This window comes from Leopardus geoffroyi, chromosome B4 (assembly GCF_018350155.1).
Source record: "Leopardus geoffroyi isolate Oge1 chromosome B4, O.geoffroyi_Oge1_pat1.0, whole genome shotgun sequence".
In the NCBI taxonomy this organism is placed as follows: Eukaryota; Metazoa; Chordata; class Mammalia; order Carnivora; family Felidae; genus Leopardus; species Leopardus geoffroyi.
The window spans coordinates 51848730-51873288 of NC_059341.1; the positions used below are offsets into that span (position 1 = coordinate 51848730).

Below are 24559 nucleotides of genomic sequence, written 5' to 3' on the forward strand. Positions count from 1 at the left end.
AGTACTCAGTAAGATTTTGTTAAATCTCTTCAATGGCACAGCAATTGAAGTACTTAAGAAAGAAACAAATATTCTAACTTTATAAAAATAATTTAAAATACCTAAGGGTGCTTAATTAGCCATGTTTGTAAATAAAACCAAGTCTTATTTAAAATTGAGTGATTGTGGGCACCTGGGTGGCTCAGTTGGCTGAGCGTCCAACTTTGGCTCAGGTCATAATCTCATGGTTCATGAGTTCGAGCCTCGCGTCGGGCTCTGTGCTGAGCGCTTGGAGCCTGGAGCCTGCTTCGGATTCTGTGTCTCCCTCTCTCTCTACCCCATCCCCACTCATGCTCTGTCTCTCTCTGTCTTAAAAATAAATAAAACATTAAAAAAATTAAAAAAATATAAATAAATAAAATAATAAAATTGAGTGATTGTTAAAACCCATTCAATCCTACTCAATTTATAGACTAATTTATTTGTAGGCTGAATTTAGAAGTGCTCAGAAGAACTAGATCTTTGAATCCATAACTTTAATAAATCCAACAATAATTTTAAAACCCCAAATAAACTTCTCAGCATACTTTGCTTGGGGTCCCTGGGTGGCTCAGTCGGTTAAGTGTCCAACTTCAGCTCAGGTCATGACCTCATGGTTTAGGGGATCAAGCCCCATATTGGGCTCTCTGCTGTCAGCACATAGCCCCCTTCAGATCCTCTGTCTCTCTCTCTCTCTGCCTCTCCCTTGCTTGTGTGCATGCTCTCTCTCTGTCTCAAAAAAATAAGCTTTAAAAAAACATTCTTTGCTGTATGAATAGCTGCCATCATAGTCATAAAAAATGTCAACAATCTGTATAACACATTTTTGACACATTTTATCTCATGTATTGAAAGTAAGGTAATTGAATATTGGTAAAATATTTACTATTATATAGACCAGTATTTCTCAAACATTTTTTGCCTGTACCTCAACTCATGGTAAGAAATATATTTTACATTGTGACACAATACACACACACACACACACACACACACACACACACACACACTATATATATATATATATATATATATATATATATATAATATGTAATTAAACAAAAAATTTCCTGAAACATGCATCTTACTACCTGAGATTAACTTCAGTAAATCTACCTTTAACTATATACTACAAAAATCATAACACACAACTTGAAATATCACTGATCTAAACTAAGGCCAAGCATTATAGGATTTTGAAGCAAGTAAATTATATTGTGTTTAGATAACTATAATTTAACAAAGATACGCACGTACTAAGAATGCATATTTGTGTATTGCTTGGATAACTGTTTTAAACAAAAGCTTGCTGGTGAGTGTATAACCATGGTATACAATGGGTTCATTTTGTGATCCATCCCAGCAGTCAATTTCCAGACAACGGCATCCTTTCACAAGGGCACTAACAAAATTTAAACAAAATAAATGGTCAATTCTGGATCATTAAAAATATATACCACAGTATGAAAAATCACAAAGACTATTTGTGATTTTGCAATAAATGCAGAACTAAATCCATAATAAAGACAAGTTGTCATGTTAAACTGAACACACTTTTCTTCTTATTTTCTGTGAGCACAGCCTGAGGTGGAAGCGATATGTACCAACCCCAGTTCCAACACCATCAGGATGGCGCAACGTGTAGTGCTGTTGACTCTGAATCCTGCAATTTCTCCCTATTCCTTACACTCTAATTTCTACAAGGGCAGGAACTAAAATTTCAGTCTCAAAAAAATGTTTGTTATGTATAGTTCACTATCGATAAACATTTATTGTGTTTTTAGTAAGAAAAAAATGGGAATTATAGGGATGTAAGAAGAAACGTGGAAGGCAGACAGAGTGATCTCCTAAAATACAATCTTGGAAGAGAGATTGAATGAAAAGAAGGCTGACCTGAGACCTAGGATCTTAGAATAGATAGCCATGGGTCAGGGAGTAGATCAAAGAAGTCCCCTGCCATACATGGAGATATTTTTCTCATAGAAAACCAAGTTAACACTTGTTTTCCAAGAAGAATATTGGGTTATTCCCCTGTCTCTTGTCCAGTGGTCTTCAGTAAGGACAATTTTGCCTCCTAGGAGACATTTGGCAATGTCTGGAGACACTTTTGGGCCACAACTTGGAATGGAAAGGAGATTTGCAACTGACATCTAGTGGGTAGAAGCCAGGGTTACTGCTAAACATTTTACCATGCACAGAAACAGCCCCCACAGCAAAGAATGATCTGACCTCAACTATGAAGACCTGAAAAACCCTGACCTCAGCCATAACAGAAGGGAGTGTGGTCCCAGCACCAAGTACTTGATACAGAATCAACAGTTCTTACAAACAGAAATATAGAGTATCAGAGACCATATGAGAAAATAGACCTTTTCAATTTAATACTTCTTTGGGGGGTCAAATTTAGTCTATTTCAAAGTAGATGACGTGAGAAATATTTACGTAGGAGTGTTAACTGAGAAAAACTAAAGCAATTATGACCCCAAAGTCCAGGTGTTGAATTAAAAACATAGAGACCTTATGCTCCTCGGGAATAATATAGACAAAAGATGGAGGTAATCTGAGAAAGTAGAGGATTAGAGGGGAAGAAAATTTGCAAATCTCATCTATATTTTCTGAAACAATGGAAAATATAAAATTAAATAATTAATAAATTATTTCTTGAGGTTTGTTTTTTAAGACCACTTTGGTTTTACTTTTTAAGTGCACATGGCTTTATTCACGTCTATAGTGATGCACTGTAATGTAAAATTTCAGAGTTTTGTTAGTCTGCTTGTCCTTGTGTTGGAGAAATGACCTAGAATGTTCTTCTAAGAAAATCGTGTTTACCTATAGATATTTCCATGGGTGAATAAGGTGACTAATTTTACATACAAGTCCTCAATTGGGCTTTATTTGTAGAATTCAAAATGAATGTGTTTCTCATCTTGTGGATTTACTTATGTATTTAGATTTTAAATTGGAGAAGAAGAAATATCTATTTGTAAACTCTATTAGTTGCCATTTAAAAATGTTTGCATTATTTGGTTGATTGTCAAAGTAAATTGTCTTGCCCTTTTTATCACTACAGCATATCAGTACTCTGGGCTGCTACCAGAGAATAAACGCTCTGCTGGGAAAACAAAAAATTACCAAAAACAAAATTGTGAAAGAAAACTTTTCATGAAGGACAACCTGACTAATACTGGTTCTTGCTACTTCTCTACATAACTTTAATTTTTTATTCTTAGATCAAGTCAAACTTTACCAAACTGCTTATTTCAAGTACATGGTTTGGTCCCCAGCAAAAATGATTTGAGTGGATTGCACTGTGTCAGGCCAACTCCTTTTATTCAGAGGCACAAAAAAGGAAGTTGTGTCTTCCCCAGTGGTGTTGTGGAAACCACATTCTACTATTTCATGCTAAGTGCCCTTTTTAGAAATGAATAATAGAAATTTTTCTGTCACTCAGTAAAAAAAATGTTCCATTTCAATAAGTTTAAGGGACTTTTCATGGATTATGCTATAAGGCAGTTAATGCTAGTTTTCGTTTTTTAGAGATGAAGTTGAGACTCAAAGAGGTTGTATCTGTCATAATTAACAGAGGAGTGAAAGAGAGGAAAGATCAGCACCAGAAGCTTAACATTAATCAATAAACATTACATTATACCACCTCTGATGAATAGAGAAATTTTGAAAAACTTGCATTCTAAGACTGTATCTTTCACAAGTGGTAAACAAACAGAGGAAAAAATACAATTAAATTTAAATTTAAATGTTTAGTTGGGTGGAACATTTTCTTCATTCAAAAGTAAATTTTCTGCATTTCTAAATCAACGTGATTAAAATGCATATTTTCTGTTTTAAAAAATAAAGTAATTAAGTGTGAGTAGAAATTTCTGTAATGAAAGTATAGCTATGAATTCTTATAGATTTTTAAATGGATAATTTCTGAGCTTGTGGATTTATGTGTTTTCTTTTTTCAACTGGAGAAGCTATGTTTATTTGTAAGTTTGATATTATCATGGAATTATAAGATATCTTTTCTATCCATGTTTTCCTTAATTATGTCAACCAGTCACATAGCTTTGAATATCTCTATATGATGATGACTTCCAATTTTATTTTTCTAGTCTGGATATTTCTTCCAAGTCCCAGACACATATACTTAACTGACTGTCTGACCTAGCCACTTTTTCAAATGTTTCTTTCTTTCTATTTGAGAGAGAGGGAGAGATCATGAATGGGGGAGGCACAGAGAGAAAGGGAGAGAGAGAATTCCAAGCAGGCTCTACACTGCCAGCCCCAATGTGGGGCTTGAAATGGGGTTTGAACTCAGGAACCAGGAGATCATGACCTGAGCCAAAATCAAGAGTCGGAAGCTTAACCGACTGAGCCACCCAGGCACCCCCAACCTAGCCAATTGATAGTGAACTGGTATCTCAGCTGAATGTGGAAACTACTGCATTCTTGCTTTTGCCTCACACCCTACAACAGCTTCCTCATGCTTCACTATCTCTGTCAATAGTATCGCCATGTGCTAAGTCATCAGGCCAAAATCTTGACTGTACTCTCTTTCCCTCACACCTTCCTTCAAATCACCTGATAAGTCTTCGTGGCTCTGCCTTCTTAAAATATTTCAAATTCAACCACTGATCTCAACACCTGCCTCATGAATTCATCTTCTAAATAACCATCACCACCTGCATCACTACAATATCTTCCCCAATCATCTTTTACCTCCACTTTTGCACCATCAGTCTTTCCTGCACAGTAAAAAGTAAATAAATTATGACATTGTTTTAAGGAAAACCTCTCCAATTGCTTCCCAATACCACTGGAATAAAATCCAGTCTCCCTTCCGTGGCCTCAAAGGCTCTCATAAACTAGTCCTGTCTACTTCCTCAAACTCATCTCTCTTCATTCTCCACTTGTTTCCAGACACACTTGCTTTCTCTCATTTGAACATGCTAAGCACTTACTATTTCTTCGATTTAGCATGCCTTTCCTACAAAGAATTTCTGAGGTTTCCTCTTTATCATCACTCAGACCAAACTATATCACCTCTTGAGAAGCCTTTCCTAACCCTTTAACTAAAGTAACACCCCCCACCCTGTTATGTTACCCTAGTTCACTTTCTCTATATGACTATATCTGCTTACCTGCTTATTATGTCTATTCTCATGAACACATGAGCATAGCAGCTCTGAAAATCTTGTTCACCAATGTATTCTCAGCTGGCTGACTAAATTGAAGACTGGTATTGACAGTGTGATACATTGTAGAATGCAAAATTAGAGGTGTATAATGAATTGCTTTTAAGCTATGTAAATCTATCTATCTATCTATCTATCTATCTATCTATCTATCATCTATAAATGCCAAAGTATATAATTTATCTATTTATGTGTTGATTTCACTTATAGCATTGTGTGTTGATGTCTGGGAATTAATTTTAACCACATTTTTGAAAATCTGAGCTGTCTTGGCTAAATAAGATAAGAAAATTCTTCTTCATATGATTTTCTATAAGAAATATCCAAATCATTCAGGAAACCTCTGGCCAATAACCAGGCAGAGGAGGTCAACAGACAGAATTAGAAGGAAAATGAATGATACTAAAACACAGAATAATTATATAGCCACCCAAAGGATGGCTCTCCAAGAGATGCACAAATCAAAATTTCTTTTTCCTATGTTTTTGTACAACATGCAAGCCTACTTTCACTGTGAATTACCACTTATTGGAAATTCCAAGTGTTTTAAGATGTAGTGGTTATAAAAATCAAAATAAATACCTTACATATCCCCAAAGGTCACTTGGTCCCAGTAACTGGTCAGATATCAAGTAGGTATTATGTGAACTTGAAATAAAATAATCATTTAGTGGTTGAGTCATATCTTGATAAACTCTTCCACAATCAGGTTTAAATATTAGACATTCAGATGAACCCATGTATCTTATAAAACCTTCAAATGACATCCGATGTGCTCTCTTAACTATAAAAAATAAAAGGATGCAGAAATAACGTTAACTGTATAAAAATTACATCTCACTTATTCAATAGTAAAGCATATTTCTAAAATATTTAAAATTAATAATGATACTATTTCTAATTTTACTGTAGAAACAAATTTTTTTTCTAATGAGTACCCTTAGTTGTTCTATATCAACATTCAAGTAGAGAGTATATTATTTAATCTCTGGTTTTTTAATATTTTAAAAATACATACAAGAAAATACATATATCATAGGCCAATGAAATTCCATAAGCTAAACATCTAGAAAACCAGCACCCAGCTCAAAGAACAAAACATTATAGAACCCCAGAAGTCTGCCTCCTGCTAATTTTTTACTCTCTCCCCACTAACTCAAGTGTATTCAGTGGTCTGGCCACTGATCACCTAGATTAGTTTTCGCTGATACATTATTAGCTTAGATGGCCATTTAGTTTAGACCAGATGATTATATTCAAAAGTGAAGGAAGAGCAAACAAAATTTAATGTTTATGAAATGTTGTAGACAATTACGTGTATACACAATGGAGAAAGTAGTAATTTTGTAATATCTTATTCATTTCCTAGAATAGTTTTCACTTAGCTAATTTAATATTTCTATATATTTTCAATAATGTAATGTATGAAAGTAGAAAACTGCCTATTACTTGGTTTTCCTCTTATTAATGAAAGTGAACATGCTTTCTTTCATTACAGTACACATAACAGAATTTCATCCTGCTTTCCATGCTTAAGCTCATTTCTGAACACTTACGAGATATACTGAAGCAGTTAAAAAAAAAAAAAGAAGAAGAAGCTGGACAGTGAGGTAGGAAAGAATGTAATTGTTTACACAATGTAGTTTCCTAAAAGCTTTATATACAGTCTATAAAATATAGAAATAAAACTGCCAATATTTTATTTTATCCAGAACAAATTTGACCCATTCAAAAATTTGAATTTGAGAACTGTAATTCATAAAAAGTACATTGCATTTAAATATTTGATAAAACTTTGAAATGCAAGCATACCTTCTTCAATAGGCTCATATTTCTGAATGATCTCAAAAGCAATATTTTGACTCATGTCAAGTATATACTGTTCTTGTATCAAAAATTGGAGCAGGTTTTTTTCAACAAGAAATTTCTGGTTACCAGAATACGTGTTGAAAATCTCAACAATTTCTTCTCTGTGCGCAATAATTCGATAAATTGATCTAAATTCTTCTATGGTGATTCTTCCTTGCTTCAGCCTGTCATTATCCTACTAAAAAAAATGACTGGTGGGCTCACATGGTGAATATAAAAAACACAAAATAAATAAGTTAGAGTATTTTTATAATATATAAAACAACTAATATATGACGGAAGATGAATCTTACATTGGATTCACATCTCAAATAAAATCTATAAAACTGCACGAAATGACGCCAAAGTGAAAAATCACCACCTAAAACCCAGTGGCCACATTGGGAATGGAAAAAGGTGTGGGAAATCACCAGGATTCTAGGTTGTCTTTCAATTATACATTTCATTTTTCTCTTCCACTCTCCTTCAGTACCTTCTTAAAACCAGACAGTATGTAATCTCATGCCACAGGTATGTGTAAACGTCAGAGTAAATCAGACATTCAAGGTCACTGTAAGCTACAGAAACTCCAATAGTGGCGGTAATACTACAGTAAATGAGGTAGTTATGTATCTTAAGGAAGTGGAATGTACATAATCACTGAAGAATTAGGGGCAGGGACAAACAAGTTAGGTTCCAATAAGAAAGAGTGGATTCACCTGGCTCTTCTGGAAAATTCATGTTTGAACTTTATGAGACAGAAACAAAGTGGGCTGGGTCCAGTTACTAAAAGTAACAGAAACACTGTGAGGTTTCTGAGTAGCAAAATGACTAGCAGAAGTAAAAGCTTAGAATGATTAGTTTGCATAACCAATTGGAAGAGATAGAACTGTAAGATGGATCAGAGAAGATGCAATCCAGGCGGGAGGTGGTGAGTAGAAACAAAAGAACTGGTATCAGCAAAATTATGAACAGAGAAGTCAGAAGGACTCAACTTATTAAATTTTACATGCATGAGAGAGAGAAGTCAGGAATGTCTAGAATCAGGGAGAGTTAGAATAAAAACTAGTAGAATCATTTACCAAAAAAAAATGGGGGTTATAGGAAGTATACCTTAGAAGGAAATTTAATTTCAAAAGAGGCTATTTATTGACATTCTTTCTCATTACATTGTAAAGAGCTTGAGTACAAGGAACACGTGTTGAAGGGCCATTGTAATGTGGTGAAATCTGACAATTTGTAAGTAGAAGGAGCTAACATTACATTCCTAGCTCCAAAATAGATGGGAACTTGGGACATATAAATTAAACTCTCTGAGCTTCATAATTTTCATCTGCATAGTGGGGATAGCACTACCTATGTCATCAAATTGCTGTGAGGACTGGAGATGCATTAAATGGTAGCTGCAAATATCAATGTATGGTTATATCTTATCAAGTTCTGCTTCCCTCACATCATCCAGCCTAGTGTTTCCTCTTTTGCACTTGTGCCTATAAAATGAATCCCCAGGGTACAACAGGGGGTAAACATGCTGGAAATGATCTATTCATTTCATCAGCAAAATTTCAGTAGTAGACCAGTTTGATATGAATGATCCAAGAGGCAGTCGGAGCTGGGAATCAAACAGGAAGAGCACCAGTTCAGTTCACAAAGGAACATTAATCCATGTGTACGAAGCAACTTGCAGAAGCAGGAACTGAAATAAAGCCCCAGGTGGGAATGAGACGGAGATAAGTTTGAGAGAAAGGCTGGGATCTATGGTTGTCAAATCAGGCCCAGAGCTCCTTAAAATTATGTAATCTTAGAGTAATTTATATTATCAATTTATCTTAGTTGACTAACAAGATTCGACTTACTATTTTTAAATTCTGGATTTTGAAGTCTACATAAGTCAATGTTATAGAATTAAATTTACTTTATTTTAGCCCCATCCCACTCATAATTTGTTATAAGATCTTTAACAAGCCCATAAAAACCAAAGTGCGCCCATAATTCCTGAAAATTTTGTTATATAAAATTGTATAAATTAAAAATTACAGTCCTACTAAATAGCAGTGTAAAATAAAATACATTATCCACCAAGTAGTAACAGTTTTATTACTTTCGGGCAAGGTTTAAACTTGGCAATCTGACTTGTTCTGTTTTGTTTTTCCCAAAAGATCAAAGTTGTCATCTGATACTAGAAAGCATTAAAGGTGTAAAGTTCAAAGTTTCACAAATCCAAATAATTGCTGTAATTGATCCTACCCAGAGGAGTCAACCATCAAAAATTAATTAAATTGACAAAAATTAAAAACCCCACACAACACGTGAAAATTGTATTACTGAAGATGGGAAGTTTTAATTTTAGTAGAAAGAGAAGGAAATGGAAAGCAACAGAAGTCACTAATCATGGAGTCTGGGTAACAGCATTGGCAGCAGGGGAAGAGGGAAGAAGGAAAGTGATGAGCAAGAAAGATTCAAATCTGAGGACTGAGACACATCATAGTGGCTGAAGCAGATAGAATAACAATGTATTAATTTAATATCTCCCCTGTAGGAGGAAACTGGAGTTCAGAAATCATATGTCAATTGTCCCCAATCCCACAGAAAAGCAGCAGGAAGAAAGACATACATGTCAATACACCACTGTGCATATTGACAGTATATAAGCAAAATTAAATTGTGTAAAATACAAATCCAATCCCTTCAACTACCTCTTAAATTGCTCAGTATTTCTTTTTTGTCTTCCAGACAAAATCCAAACTGCATTGTCTGGCATCCAGGGTCCTTTAAGATGTCACTAATGGCAACTGCTCTCATTCCTTTCTTCCTTGTACCTCATACTTTTGATGCTCTGAATTAGTTATAGCATAAATAACAAGCTCTCTTGCTACTGAATAGGCTGTTTCTTCTGTCTGGAATACCCTTCTTTAACTTCCTAACCTACTAATTTTTACTCATTCTTTTTTTTATTTTATTTATTTATTTATTTATTTATTTATTTATTTTTATTTTTACTGACTATTGAAAAAAGTGTCTTACTCTAGAAGTCTTCCCAAAGTCCCTGTCTTCTCCCCAGGCCACATTAGATATCCCCCTGCCTCTCAGTTTTTATAAGACTCTGCATCTTCTTCTATATAGAGTTTATTACACTGGAGTGAAAGCCTTTTTTTTTTCTAAATCTCTTCTAGAATTGCCTTGGATAGGAAGTTTGCCATTTTTTTTCTTATACTCTTGGTACCTAAAAGAGTGCCTGGCTGGAGGTATTCAGAATATGATCTATCACCTAAACAATGTTGTAATTCTGGTGAAATATGTGCATTTAATTGGATAAAGGAGTTAATATATCCCTAAACCTAGGAAGAATAAGAAAAGATATTTTTAAATACACATCATAGAAAATATGCAAAATGCCAGGCTCCACTTCAGGGAATATTGTAGCTTTTAGAAATGTTACATATTAATCATTTATAAGTACAGCATAAAATAAGAGTAATGAAGCCAGTTTTGTTTAAAAAAATATTCATTAAGTGGTTTTTTTTTACAAGGCATTATAAAAAGAACTTTATCAAAAAACTCATTCAATGTTTATGTATAATTTAAAAACATATCTCGTACCTTAAGATCATAAATGCCATGAAGATAGATATTTTATTCTTTTTATTCCCAATGCCTAGTACTGGACCTACCCTAGCATAGGACATCAGTGACTGTATGTTTAAACGTATGGTTGAAAACATGAAGCTAAAAGAACATATTAAAATAATTCTATTGATATTCTGATAGTATACTTTCAGAGAACAGAATCAAAGCTTTTCATGTTGTTCCCGGTTTCCACTGCTTAGTTTGCTAGTAAAAAGTTGAGATGTCTCTTAAAATAAACAACCATATAAGAAAGTTGATCTATCAAAACATAGAATTTACTTTTAAATTAAGATGAGGTGTTTTAAACTTGTCTGTAAAATTACACTAAAAACAAAGTATTCTAAATATATCACAGGATCTGACATTAACTTTTTTTTTTAATTTTGTTAAAGTTTATTTATTTATTTATTTAGAGAGAGAGAGAGAGAGAGAGAGAGAGCAAGCACATGTGAGCCGGGGAGGGGCAGAAAGAGAGGGAGAGAGCGAATCCCAAGCAGGCTCTGCACTGTCAGAGCAGAGCTCAATGTGAGGCTCTATCTCACAAGCTGTGAGATCATGACCTGAGCCAAAATCAAGTCAGATGCATAACCCACCAAGCCACTTAGGCGCCCCTGACATACTACTCGAAACTGCTTAACAACTTTGTCTTCTGTCTTCCCTTTCTTCCTAACTAAATATTTGAAGCAGAAATGAAATTGGGTAATAAGGATGTAAAGGCAACACCTTATCAGAGCCCTCTGGGCGTTCATATTCTAGAAAAGGAAAGCCAGTATGAAAGTGTTATAATAGAAACTTTATACACAACAGACAAAGAAAGTTCAGTGATTCTTCTTGGAGACAAAAAGAGAGTCTTTATAGAAAAGGTGATCCTGGAGATGAGCTTTCAATGACAAGGAAGATAGTTGCCTGAAAATGGGGACAAGGTTATTCTAATTGTTGGGATCAGAGTAAATAAACACGTAACAGTACAAAACAGGTTATTAGAGAGGATGTTAGTAAAGCTTCAGTGAGAGAGATAAAGGTGAAGTCAAAACTGTATCCAAGGGGCCCTTGGCCCTGAAGCCCTCAGACTTCATTCTCAACCAGTGAGTTGCTGATGAGCTTTAATGAGGGAAATCATATAGATTTTGTTTTAGAAAGACTACTATGGCAGCTATAAAGAGGGGAGATGCTAGGATTCAAAGCAAGGAACCAGTTCGTAGGGCTATTCAAATTTTAATGGACATATAAGTCACCAAGGGACTTGTTAAAATGCACAGTCAGCTTCAGTACGTCTGATGCTACATTTCTAACAAGTTCCCAAGGTATGCCAGAAATGCTAGTCTGAGGAGCACGCCTTGAGTAGCAAATAGTTGGAGACCAATTGACTTTGTGTAGAAATAAAATACACCTTAAAAGATTTGAAAATTGGATGTGGAGTTAAGGTAAAAGGAAGAGTCCCGGAATCTCCCAGGTTTCTGGCTTGGATAACTGAAAGAATGGTGCTTCCATCACCAAGAAAAGAGAAGACGACAGTTTTGAAGGGAAAGATGGTTACTTAAACATATTAAATTTGAAGTATCTTCATCTAAGCCAAGACAACTAGTAGACGATTGGGATGGGAAGTGGGGACTAATGTATTACTGGAGAAAAAACAAGGATTTTGCAGGCAGACAGATCCAGATATGAATCTCCACAGTAATATGATATAAACCATATCAACATTCCTCACCTCAATATCTTAATGTGTAAAAAGAGGCTAGTAACGACTTCCGTGGATGTTTGTTAAAATAGTGCATGCAAAAACCTAACACAGGGCCTAGAATATGGCAGGCGATGAACAAATAGTAGCGTGTATATGGTTTTGTCGTTCAGGATAGAAAATTTGTGCTTTGTTCCCGTTACAGTAGTAATGGAAGCCATTGAAAGTCAACAAGGTGGTGACATAGGAAAGTCCAGAACTCACCTCCTTCCAAAGACATACCAAATATACAGCTACATATGGGACAATTCCCTCTGAAAGATACCTGGAAACTAGCTGAGTGAACTAACTTGCCTATATATTGAGCAAATGAGAAAAAATTCTATATCAAAATGGGTAGGAGAGGCTGAGACACAATCTCTCCACAGACATCACCCCTAACAGGATGACATATAATTGAGAGTGAACACACAACCCTCAGCTCTCCCTGAGGAGTGAAGGGTTTGGATCTAACTTGTAATGCCCCAAATTTTAAGACTTCCACCTGAGAGATAAGTCCTACCAATACCTAGTTCTGAAGGCCAACTGGGGCTTGTGTCCACAAGATCCACGAAACTATAGTAAAGAGTTCTTAACAGCTCACAAGGACTCTTGGTGGCTAGTCCCCACCAGAGCTTAGCACGGAGGTATAGACTAACATGTAGTTTTTCCTTGAAAGAGGCCTACTTGGTCACCTTAAAAGCCATAGCCTGAGAGTCATGCTTCTAATCTAACACAGGTATTGGGGCCCTACAGTCTTCCCCAGAGATCAGGGAAGCCAGTAGGTACCATCTTTCTGCTTTCCCTCTATCTCCCTCCAGATCACTAACATCTCCCTGAAACACGTGTGTGTACATATCTGGCACTCCAGCTTTTACAGCTGCCACTCAGAGGTTTGTGCTCACAGGTTCAGCAGAATTGTGGTAAACAAAGAGAAAATCCTTGTCTAGTTGTCCCTCAGGAGCTTGGTGCAGAGGGAGATGACAGAGACATTTGCTTCCAGTCTTTGCCTGAAAGAGGTATACTTTATAAGCTACTGCCTGAGGGATCTAATCAGCCCACATCTAGGTGCTGACTGGGATCCTCCCTTTAGGAACACTAATGGGTCTTGGCACTCCCTCAGTGACTGAGAGCCACTAAGAATAAAGCAGGCTGCTTGGACAATTGCAAAGGTTGAGAGACAAACAAAAGCTAAGTCTGGGATGAACAATAAGGTTCTTCTTCTAAACAAGGCCACTCCATCAAAGCTGGTGGAGGTGGCTGTTCTATCTAATGCACAGAAACTAACACAGACAGTAAAAGAAAATGAAGAAATAGAGGAATATGTTCCAAATAAAAGAACAAGATAAAACCCCAGGAACAGATCTTAATGAAACAGAGATAAGCAATTTACCTAACAAAGAATTCAAATAAGGGTTATAAACAATGTGAAGATTACTCAAAAAATTAAAAATAGAACTACCATATCATACAATTCCATTTCCTGATATTTAGTGAAAGGAAACAAAATCACTATTTTGAAAAGGTATCTGTACTTCCATGTTTATTTGAGCCATATTTACAATAGCCAAGACATGGAAGCAGCTTAAGTGTCTATAAACAGATGGATAAAGAAAATGTGAATAAGATATTATTCTTCCATAGAAAAGAAAGAAATTCTATAAATTTTGACATCATGGATAAAGCTTGAGGCCCTTATGTAGTGAAGTAAGTCAGACAAAGAAAGACAAATACTATATGATCTCACGTATATGTGGAATCTAAACAAACTGATCTAATAGAGACAGAGAACAGACTGATGGTTGCCTGAGGCAGGGGTGGTGGGGTGGAAGAACTGGGTGAAGGTGGTCAAAAGGTACAATTTTGCAATTATAAGATAAACAAGTACTAGGGATGAAATATACATGATGACCATAGCTAACACTGATGTAGGATATATAATAACATGTTCTGCTGATGTAATACACAGTCTGGTAACTAAATTAGTAAGACCATATTGCATATTTGAAAGTTGCTACAAGAGTTATCTTCAAAGTTCTAATAACAAGAAAAAGAAATTTGTACCTATGTGAGGTGATGGATGTTTACTAAACTTGTTAATCACTTTTCAATATATACATACAACTCAATGTATGTCAAATCATGTTGTACACCTAAAACTAAGACAATGTTATATGTCAATTACATCTCAATAAAACTGGAAAAAAAAAGAAAAGTTAATAAGATCGTTCAGGAATTATATGTAAAGTAAAAAGAAAGAAAATTAAGGACAGATGGAAAGTTCAGAAATTTTCAAAAAAAAAAGTGATGTCATAGAAATGAGAATAGGAGTAGTTTAAGAAAAGAGGGATAAATAAAATGCACAGAGAGGCTAACCATTGTATTTACCATTTTAAAAATAGAGGTTTTCAAGGTAGGTATGAAGGCAAAATTTATTGCAATGAATCATTGAGGAAATGGAAAAAAATGTAAAGGTGTCTTTCAGTTTATTTGCTACAGGAGAGAATATAACTTTTAGAAAAGGATATGGAGTGGGGCGCCTGGGTGGCTCAGTTGGTTAAGCGTCCAACTTTGGCTTGGGTCATGATCTCAGTCTTTGTGAGTTCAGAGCCCTGCATCAGGCTTTATGCTGAGAGCCTGGAGCCTGCTTCAGATACTGTGTCTCCCTCTCTCTTCCCATTCCCCACTCATGCTCTGTCTCTCTGTCTCTTTCTCTCTCAAAAATAATTAAAAATTTTTTAAAAAAAGAGAAAAGGATATATAGCTATTTATTTTTGAGAGAAGATTAAAAATAAGCTTAGACTGTGGCAGACCAACTAAAATAGGAAATCATAAACTTGTGGTGGAACCAAACAATATGTAGCTGAATTGACCCAAGTTGCAGATTTGTAGGGCAGACACAGCAGAGAAATACTTTACCTCCTCTCTCTACCTTCTAACTTTCAAACCACCCTACACTACTGCCAGATATATCCTAAACTTTGCACTATTTCCCTCCTCAGAAAAGTTCAATGGCTACCCATCGTCTATAAAAAAAAAATCCAAACTCTGTAACCTACCTCAGGACTTCTGTGATCTGGCCATACCTAGCATTCCTCATCACTTCCTTGCATTCATCCTATATGCAAGTCATACATTGTTACCTTTTATTTGCCAAGCACTTCTCACACTGTTATCTACATATACTGCTTCTTATTCTTCGAGGGACAATAAGAATGCTCTCTGTACCACAGCCTCTGTTATAGATGCCCAAGTTTGAGTCTCTGTCTTCTCAGATTCCCTGTAATTATTAACTATGATATTTATTATTATCTACTTATAAAATATTTCTGTATTTCTTTTCCTCCTGATGAGAGAGAGAGAGAGAGAGAGAGAGAGCACTTTATTAATTTTTTACAATCCACAGTTTCTAACAGAGTCCCATGGACATCCTATAGATTTAATAATGGCTGTTAACTGCTTAGAGAATTTGAAAACTTAAGGTAAGTCCTATAATAATACGAATTCTTAAAATTAAGAAGGATGCTATTTCATACTCAACTAACAATCAAGAATGTAATCTCAGACTAGCAATATATATTGGAATGACACAGAATATTTCTTATAAAATATATTGTGTGCTACAAATTAATGACAATGGTAAAAGCAATAAAGTTTTTTTTTTAATAAAGGGATAAAACAAAATCTTACAGAATTGCTCCCCAAGTCATGGCTCAAGAATTGATTTTGTAAAATGAAAATGTGAATATTTTGCCAGGGTCATAAAGGTACACGTTCTTTACTTAAATTTCATAGTAAATATTCACCCAATAAGAAAATAAATTCACATCAGAATTTATGCCAGCTTCTTAAGAAATCAATAAATGTAATGCAACTTCCTATATTTTTTGAACAGTTATGATTGATATACTTCAAAGAATATTTATTGAGTGCCTACTTTTTTCCAAGCCTTATACTAGATACATTCACAAATAATATTTACTATTCAGCACAATCCGGCAAGATAACTATATTAGTTTCCCCATTCTGCAGGTTAAGACATTTGCTTAGGGAAATTTCTGATTTGCCAAGTACTGAACAGGGAAGATCTGATGGAGTGAAGAATCTCCACGCCCACTGAGCTTGCCAATAACAATAGCCCTGAGAAGCTGGAAGATTTTGGTCACCAAAATAAGATTCTTTAAGATTCATTGCATTTACTCTGGCTACAAGGTGTACCGTGAATTTTGGAAAGATAAACAATAAAAGTTGAAGCAAAACAGTCCAATGTTTAAGAAGCTTAATTTTTAGCTATCCAGAAAATTTCATTAGCCAATACACCTTCCCTAGCATTCTATTTAATTAATTTCTTAATGCATATATGGCAATGTAGCCAAAGGCAACAAAGTATCATCTATTCAAGGGCCTAGGGGAATTATTTTGATAAGAATTTCTTGTCATGATCATCAGCCTTGTTTATATGCAATTTATGCTTAAATTATTGGAGGCCATTTTAAAGAGGTTTTTAAAGAATTCTAAGCAATCTCTGTCCCGCAATTATAAAAATTATTTTCATAGCCATTCCGGAAAGGTTTTGCTAAACAAACTAGACCTTCACCCTCTCACGTCTAAATAATTGTTAATATCAATTAATGACCTATTTCTTTACCTGTTAGAACTGTTGCACATTTTACATGACACTTTTTAATAGGGCATGCACTTTACTCAAGTACATCTCAGACACATATCTTCATTTTGCAGGTAATGCAAAGCAACCTGATAATCACTGAATAAGATTGATCACATTTCACATTTGATACAGATTTAATATATTACCTCTCTGTTGTGTTGAACATGAATTTTATTAAACCAAAAAAGTACTTATTTGGTTCTCCCATTGAGTGATACCACTGGGGGAAGTTCTACTTGTGAAGATCTTTCACAAACCTTGTGTTCTTCAGGTATAATATTAGACATGAGTTGCTTAAAATTCTGATAGCTTATGGCAGCACGGACTACTTGCATTCATAAAAAACAATCTGAAACTTTTGTCTTTTACTGCAGTCTCTTGAGAAGTGCAGCTTTTTTTTTTTTTTTTTTTTTGAACCTCCTCTTTGTGATTTGTAAACATGGGGGCTAAATCTTGTTGAGAGAAGTACTTGATAGGGCTGCTCCATGGTCTCCTGTGTCTCTGCAAGTTTTCCAGCAGAGGCACCAACACTTACTTCAGAACTAGCTTTTCAAGGATGTTTGCATGATGAAAAGATAATATCTCCCTCGAGGGGAAAAAGCAGGTTTCTTTACTGTGCATGATAATAATGATAAGGGCACCCTCCAGGGCAAAGATCAGACAGGCTTACTTCCTGTAATAAAAGATTTGGGTTCCTTAAACTTGAGGCCCCTCTCTGATAAGACAACCCAGGGCATGTGCCTCTGTCAGTTGGCCCTCTTCACATCATGCTTTGGGAATTGAGACTTGGAGAATAGCACCAAAATGCTGATACCCTTGCAATGGCTATTTTTGTAACAAGGCTATTTTCTCTGAACCAAAAGCCTGCCTCGGCCGTCATCCATGAAATTATATCAGGCTAACTGGTTAGCTTACAGGCAGGTAACACAGGTTTCCCAGTTTGTATTAATGGTAAGAACTTCACAGACTGTTATCTGGGTAGTCACTTTCAGAAAACAGTATCATATTCAGGATTTCCATCTTCTTAACTTAAGCAGCCAATCCAGTATTTTTACTTGATTTGCCAAGAAATTTGCCATTTCCTAGCACAAAACTCAGCTGAGTGCTTGGATTTTTCTTACTTATTGATGATCTTTCCCTCTGTCCTTTAGTGAAAAAATTGATCCAGTTTCCATCCCCACTAGTTCTTCAAACAAAGAAAACTTCTGGCATGATTTTCTACTTTGAAGTGAGTAAAATACCATTTTTCTCAAGATTTCGTTTTCCTTCTATAAATCACTAACATCTAATCCATTTACCATTTCTTCATTTATGTGATTTTGATCTAATCATATGACCAATCCTAATCTTACATGAACATTCTTGTATCTTCAGCTAATTATGCTAAATTAATAATCTGGTATTATTTCAAATTTTACCATTAACTTATCTTATCTCCTACCTAAATTCTCTCCTTCTTGATTGTAAATATATTTAGCATAATTAATTGCTTTAATTCTCAAGAGACTAATTTTTCATATGTATTTTCTGTAGAAAGCATTCAAGTAGCTATTGACATTTCCCCTATATTGGATTAAGTCCTTCATAGGGTGGGGCAGAGAGGGGTGGATATTATCTCACCTTAAAAATAGATTTCACATGAACATAATTGCACTGAATATCTAATTTTTCAAGTAATTTGTGAGTTTTTTCTAGGTTAATTTTTCCACCTCTAAATTCATCCCGAATCATCGACAAAAACCACGTATGAAGCACAAAAAAAGAAGTTAAGGAAATTCTCACAGAAAATCATTAAGGACTTAAAATGCCTAAGGAAATATTTGATTTCTTTTCAATTTAACGTTTTTATTTTTATTTTTAAGGGATAGTCTATCTTTTGCTTAAGTGACAAAATAATTCTATGATAAATTATGGTTAAAACAAAATTAAGTAGGTACTATTCTGTAGTGAAGGTATGAGAGGGCATACATAACAGAATAAAAATTACAGGAAAAGAATAAAAATAAACATTTGAGGAATCAAGTTATTATTTGGGAAATACAGTCTATTTCCTGAGACATGGACTTGGGGGACAGCTGGGCTTCAAGATCTCCCTGTCACTTGATGTCTCTCAAGTTCACTTTCCTCATCTGAAAGGTGAGCAAATTAATATTTAGGGAAAGTGGGGGCATAAGTTCTCAATATATTACTGAACACAGTTTCTGCTACTGAGTGTTCAATAAATAGTTACCATGTTTGATATAATTATTATTACCATGACATTAGCCAGATGTCCAGCTACACGTGCCAAAAAAAGGCAATATTTTAAGTACCACCAAAAAGGGTTAAAAATGCCATGCTGAGTGTATATTTGGTATGAATAGAAAATTAAAATAATCAAGCTTACTTACTGTATACAGACAAACTACAAAAAAATTAGGACACTTCAATTGGAAAAACTGAAGTTGGGAATTAATATGACAACTTATAATATCATGAAAGGTACTTGTGAAAATTGTTCAAAATTCCACTCAGTTTCAGACTGCTAAAACTAATGAAAAGCCCTCACATATAAAGGCTATGACTTAATATGGCAAAGCTCATGTTCTCATAAGAAAAAGACAGGAAGTAAGGGAAATGCAGAAAAGCTTAGGACGGATGGAAGGAAGAGGTTTATACTTAAATGAGAGAGGCTTAACTTCCAGACTCTTCAAAAAGAAAGAGGAATCAAGTAAAGGGGATTAATTAAGAGGAAGAAGAGAAAAGAAGAACAGAAAGGACTTCTGAATGGATATTTGTTCTCCATATTTTCATGACCTGTTGTTATGCTTCTCCTTGCTTAGTAGTCTCTCCCCATTACATGTTGTCACAGGTTTCAAATATAGTCAACTCTGCCCTTTTGTAGTAAAGGAATTTCTTGATATTCATCAGCTGTTGCCTCTGACCCTTTTCTAGAGAGAAAGCAGAAAATACAGAGTGGTTTGCGCCTTTGTTCTTTGGAGATAGCTCACAATTAAATCCCATAGAATCCACATGCCAGATGTGGTCCCTGCATTTCACTGCCCTTGAAAGTTTCTGGCTTCTTGCTTACATTTTAACAATCTTCAAACCCTCAATGGTTATAATGCAGTATAATGTTTGGCATTTTTCTGTCAACTGCCATCATATCTTGTTTTATTTTTACTCTTTTGTTGAACCCCCCTGAAACTTATGGGCATAATGTGCTTCCAGTGGGTTTGGGGAGAATATTCTGAGGGCCCGAGGATAAATAAATGCCACTGTGGTCCCCAAAGGTGCAAAGGGCTGCCAAACCCTCTCTAGAAACTCTAGGCTGCTTCTGTAGATTCCTGACAACATAGAATGCCCACAGCGACACACCGCTCTTGAAGAAGGCTGTTTGGGAGGCTAAGTTTTTAAAATCTTCAAAATACATACAGCTGAATGGCTGGGTACCACGCTGTCAGGTGACCGTCATGTTTTTCTTTTGGCCTGAACACCCATGGTGACATCATCAAAGGTTCCACACTTCATAGAGAAAGGTTCTTTATGACTTCATCAGGAGACTCAGCTTGCAAGACAACCTGTTTTCATGATTAGCCATAGTAATCTTAAGCTTGAATGTTTAACACCTTGATGGGAAAGGTGTCTCATGGAATGTTTTCTCATCCTTTGAACACTCTTTATTTCAGAAGCTTTGCTTCTGCTGCAACCAAGCATGTCACTTAGCGTTCTGAGTAGGAAAGAAAAAGAAAGAGTAATTCGCAGACTGTTGATACAGGCTCCTCCAGGGGAATTTGTAAATGTCTTTGATGATCTCTGTCTGCTTATCCGTGATGAAAAACTTATGCACCATCAAGGTGAGTGTGCAGGCCACCAACACTGCCAGAAATATTGTGTACCACTCTCTATCGATGGAAATCCAGTACTCTTGTCTCACCACAACGTAATGGGTGACTACCGATTTTTTGACTATCAAAGCAAACTTTCTTTCAAATTCGACCTGCTTCAAAACCAGTTAAAAGACATCCAAAGTCACGGTATCATTCGGAATGAGACAGAATACCTGAGAAATGTTGTTCTGTGTGCCTTAAAACTGTACGTGAGTGATCACTACCCAAAAGGAAATTGCAACGTGCTGAGAAAAACCGTGAAAAATAAGGAGTTCTTGATAGCGTGCATTGAGGACCACAGCTATGAAACAAGAGACTGCTGGAATGGCCTTTGGAAATCTAAATGGATTTTCCAAATCAATCCGTTTCTAACCCAAGTAACAGGAAGAATTTTTGTGCAAGCTCACTTCTTCAAGGCTGTCAACCTTCATATTGAAATCTCCAAGGACCTGAAAGAAAGCTTGGAAATAGTTAACCAAGCTCAACTGGCTTTAAGTTTTGCGAGGCTTGTGGAAGAGCAAGAGAATATATTTCAAGTTGCAGTCTTAGAAGAATTACAGGAGTTATCAAACGAAGCCCTGAGAAAAATTCTACGAAGAGATCTTCCAGTGACCCGCACTCTTATTGACTGGCAAAGGATACTCTCTGACTTGAATTTGGTGATGTATCCTAAATTAGGTTATGTCATTTATTCAAGAAGTGTGTTATGCAACTGGATAATCTAAAGGATTGCTCCTGGTAATTGTCTCAGCCTGATTTAGTGGTATTTCCAGGAGGGGTGTTGGTATTTTCCTAAAGTTAAGAAGCCACTAGAGATGCCTATCACTTGACAAATGTAAGTTTAAATTAAGGAAAAGTGTAACAAATACTTTTACTCAGGGAATATTAACCAATAAGGCAAGAAAAGGGTGATGTAAGTGTGCTTCATGGTAGCAACCATCATAAAGCCAGAGATGCCTATTAGAACCTAAAACAGCTTGAAACAATGTGGCACCCAGAAGTATTACAAAGGTGGCCAGGGTTAAGGCTGTGTGTATTGTGTGTGTGTGTGTGTGTGTGTGTGTGTGTGTGTTTGGAAATGACCTTTGATTTTCTTAGTAACTAGAGAATGTATACAAAGAAAAGTCACTCTGCAAGTGATAATTCACATAATTCCGTTCAGTCATACCCAACCCAGACAGCAGATTTCAGTAAGTGACATAAGTATTGGATATTCCATGAAAACAACAGATATCAAAAATCTACCTCAGATGAAGAACTAGAGGTAACCTTAGAGCCCCTGCCCTCCAAGAATTGGGATTATTCAAACCCCCAGGCTTTTCTTTTCTTTTTTAATGTTTATTTTTTAAAGACAGAGACAGAGACAGAGACAGAGACAGAACATGAATGAGGGAGGGGCAGAGAGAGGGAAACACATAATCCGAGGCAGACTCCAGGATCTGTGCTGTCAGCACAGAGCCCGACGTGGGACTCAGACTCATGGACTGAGAGATCATGACCTGAGCTGAAGTCGGATGCTTAATGGACTGAGCTACCCAGGTGCCCCAAATCCCCGGGCTTTTCTGATAACTAAGATGGTCTTTGAAAAATCAACTGGAAAAGCTAGAAAACTTGGGAAAAAATCAACTGGAAAAGCCTGACCTCTCAAGCTTACATGGTTGAATTCTTGTGAAGTCATCACTGTAGGCATTTATAAGTGCTTACTTCATGCCAGGCCCTGTGCTCAACGACTGGCACACAACTTTTCATGATTCAGCTGGCACTATTAGTAATTCCATTTTATGAGAGAAGAATCTAAGATTTTGAGTTATTTAATTCATCCTGGCACATAGTAGGTGACAGGTGTGTCTGGCTCTGCTCTTATCCTCTAGGGTATGACCACTCTGCCTGGAGGCCTGTTTCATTAAGAGCTGTAAACTCTATAATGATTTAGGCAAGCATTTCATCCAAAGGACACTTTCATAGGATCCGGACCACAAATTACTTATTCAGTCACCCTATTACTATTCCCAGCAAGGTGACTGACCACTTGCTTATGGTCTCAAACAATTCCAAATCTAAAGCTCTCTAATAAGATTGCAACAGAACAGTAGAGAGACCCCATCCCCTAATTCTGACTTACTGCTAGGCCAAATTCTCTGTATTTTGGATCCAAGCTGTTGAGAAAAGATCTCATTCTACATAAGAAGCATTGAGCAGCAAGGTTAGAATTTCTAAATCTCAAACATTTCTACCCCAACTGGTGGTTCTTAGAGAATCTCAGGAGAATTACTTAGGGCATATCTTTAAAAATACAACTTCCCAGGGATGCCTGGGTGGCTCAGTCAGTTGAGCCTCCGACTTCGGCTCAGGTCATGATCTCACAGCTCCTGGGTTTGAGCACTGCACTGGGCTCTGGGCTGACAGCTCAGTGCCTAGAGCCCGCTTCAGATTCTGTGTCTCCCTCTCTCTCTGCCCCTCCCCTGCTTACACTATGTCTCTTTCTCTCTCTCAAAAATAAATATTTTTTTTAAAATTAAAAAAAAATACATCTTCCCAGTATCCATCCTCAGATTTGATTTAGTAGGCTAAGAAATCTACATTTTAAACAATTTTCAGTGGTAACTCTGTTGCAAGGGATCCCAGCACTACATTTTAAGAAATATTGGTCCAATCATAAATCCAAGCTTACGCTTTCTATTTACTCAATTAAAATCACTTCTTGTAAAACTATTGCCAAATGAAAGCCATGTCTACTACTTCACCAGATTTGCTATGCACAGACCAAGGACAGGCCTTAATCGGTTATGTTAAAAAGTTAAGAAAAGCTTTTCTAAAGAAGAGCAGCCAAGACAATTGCTTCATTGCACTAAAACATACCCATCTGACAGATTATTTAACAAAAATTTGAATGGATATTATGGTTTTATATATGTAAGTGCTGATTTGCCAGAACATTCCATAATAGGACTTACTGGTTTATAGAACAATCAGAGGAGCATTTAATTCCCACTGAAATGTGGGGTTTTTAAAATAATATTTATTGGTATTTCTGCATATAAAAAAAGTCATATGTACAAATCATAGAAAATGCTTCAGGTATAAAGCATTTTGGCCTATTTCCTCCCATCCAATTTTATGGACTTGTTTTACATATTAAGAATTACAACATATAAAAATTGTTATCCTGTTCTTTTTACATAGCCTCCTATATCATAAATATGGTCCCATGTCATTAAAATTCCTTGAGCACATAATTTTAATTATTTACATGATATTCATACAGTTCATGCACCTACTATAAGAAAACTACTTCTCTATTCATACATAATTTAAATATTTGGCATTTTATTTCTGTTATTAATTGGGTTATAGTGAGTATCTCTATGCATAAAGCTTTGCCCACATGGTGGATTATTTCCCATAAGATAAAGTCCCTATATATTTAATATATATTGCCAATTGCCAGAAACACTTAACAATTTATAATCCCATCAATAACATAAGAGAATGTCTAGCTCACCACAGTAATCTTGGAAATATTAAATATCAAATGTTTTCTCTGATAGGCAACAAACTTTAAAAGAATATAAACAAAGAAAAAGGTGTTCACTAACTTATGCCATATTATACC

General features: G+C 35.7%; 2 protein-coding genes across 8 annotated transcripts in view; one reads left to right on the forward strand and one right to left on the reverse strand.

The window, feature by feature from the left end:
- The window catches only part of PLCZ1 (phospholipase C zeta 1), a 45757-nt gene extending 25160 nt beyond the window's left edge, over nt 1–20597 (reverse strand). The window contains exons 1-6 of one of the 7 annotated variants that reach the window (XM_045464039.1): nt 20492–20597; nt 19850–20007; nt 18698–18819; nt 7026–7257; nt 5796–5997; nt 1276–1420 (exon numbers count right to left, since the gene is read on the reverse strand). In XM_045464039.1, the coding sequence (XP_045319995.1) occupies nt 1276–1420; nt 5796–5997; nt 7026–7257; nt 18698–18819; nt 19850–19862 (714 nt within the window). In that variant the 5' untranslated portion in view covers nt 19863–20007; nt 20492–20597. Of the gene's footprint in view, nt 1–1275; nt 1421–5795; nt 5998–7025; nt 7282–7780; nt 10114–15551; nt 15784–18697; nt 18820–19849; nt 20008–20491 lie in introns of those variants that run through there. The other 6 variants (XM_045464045.1, XM_045464040.1, XM_045464042.1 and 3 more) reach the window with 6 other exon arrangements.
- Nucleotides 20598–20619: 22 nt separating this feature from the next.
- The window catches only part of CAPZA3 (capping actin protein of muscle Z-line subunit alpha 3), a 39886-nt gene continuing 35946 nt past the window's right edge, over nt 20620–24559 (forward strand). The window contains exon 1 of the mRNA XM_045464046.1: nt 20620–21684. Coding sequence (XP_045320002.1) covers nt 20772–21671 — 900 coding nt within the window. The 5' untranslated portion in view covers nt 20620–20771 and the 3' untranslated portion in view covers nt 21672–21684. The remainder of the gene's footprint in view (nt 21685–24559) is intronic.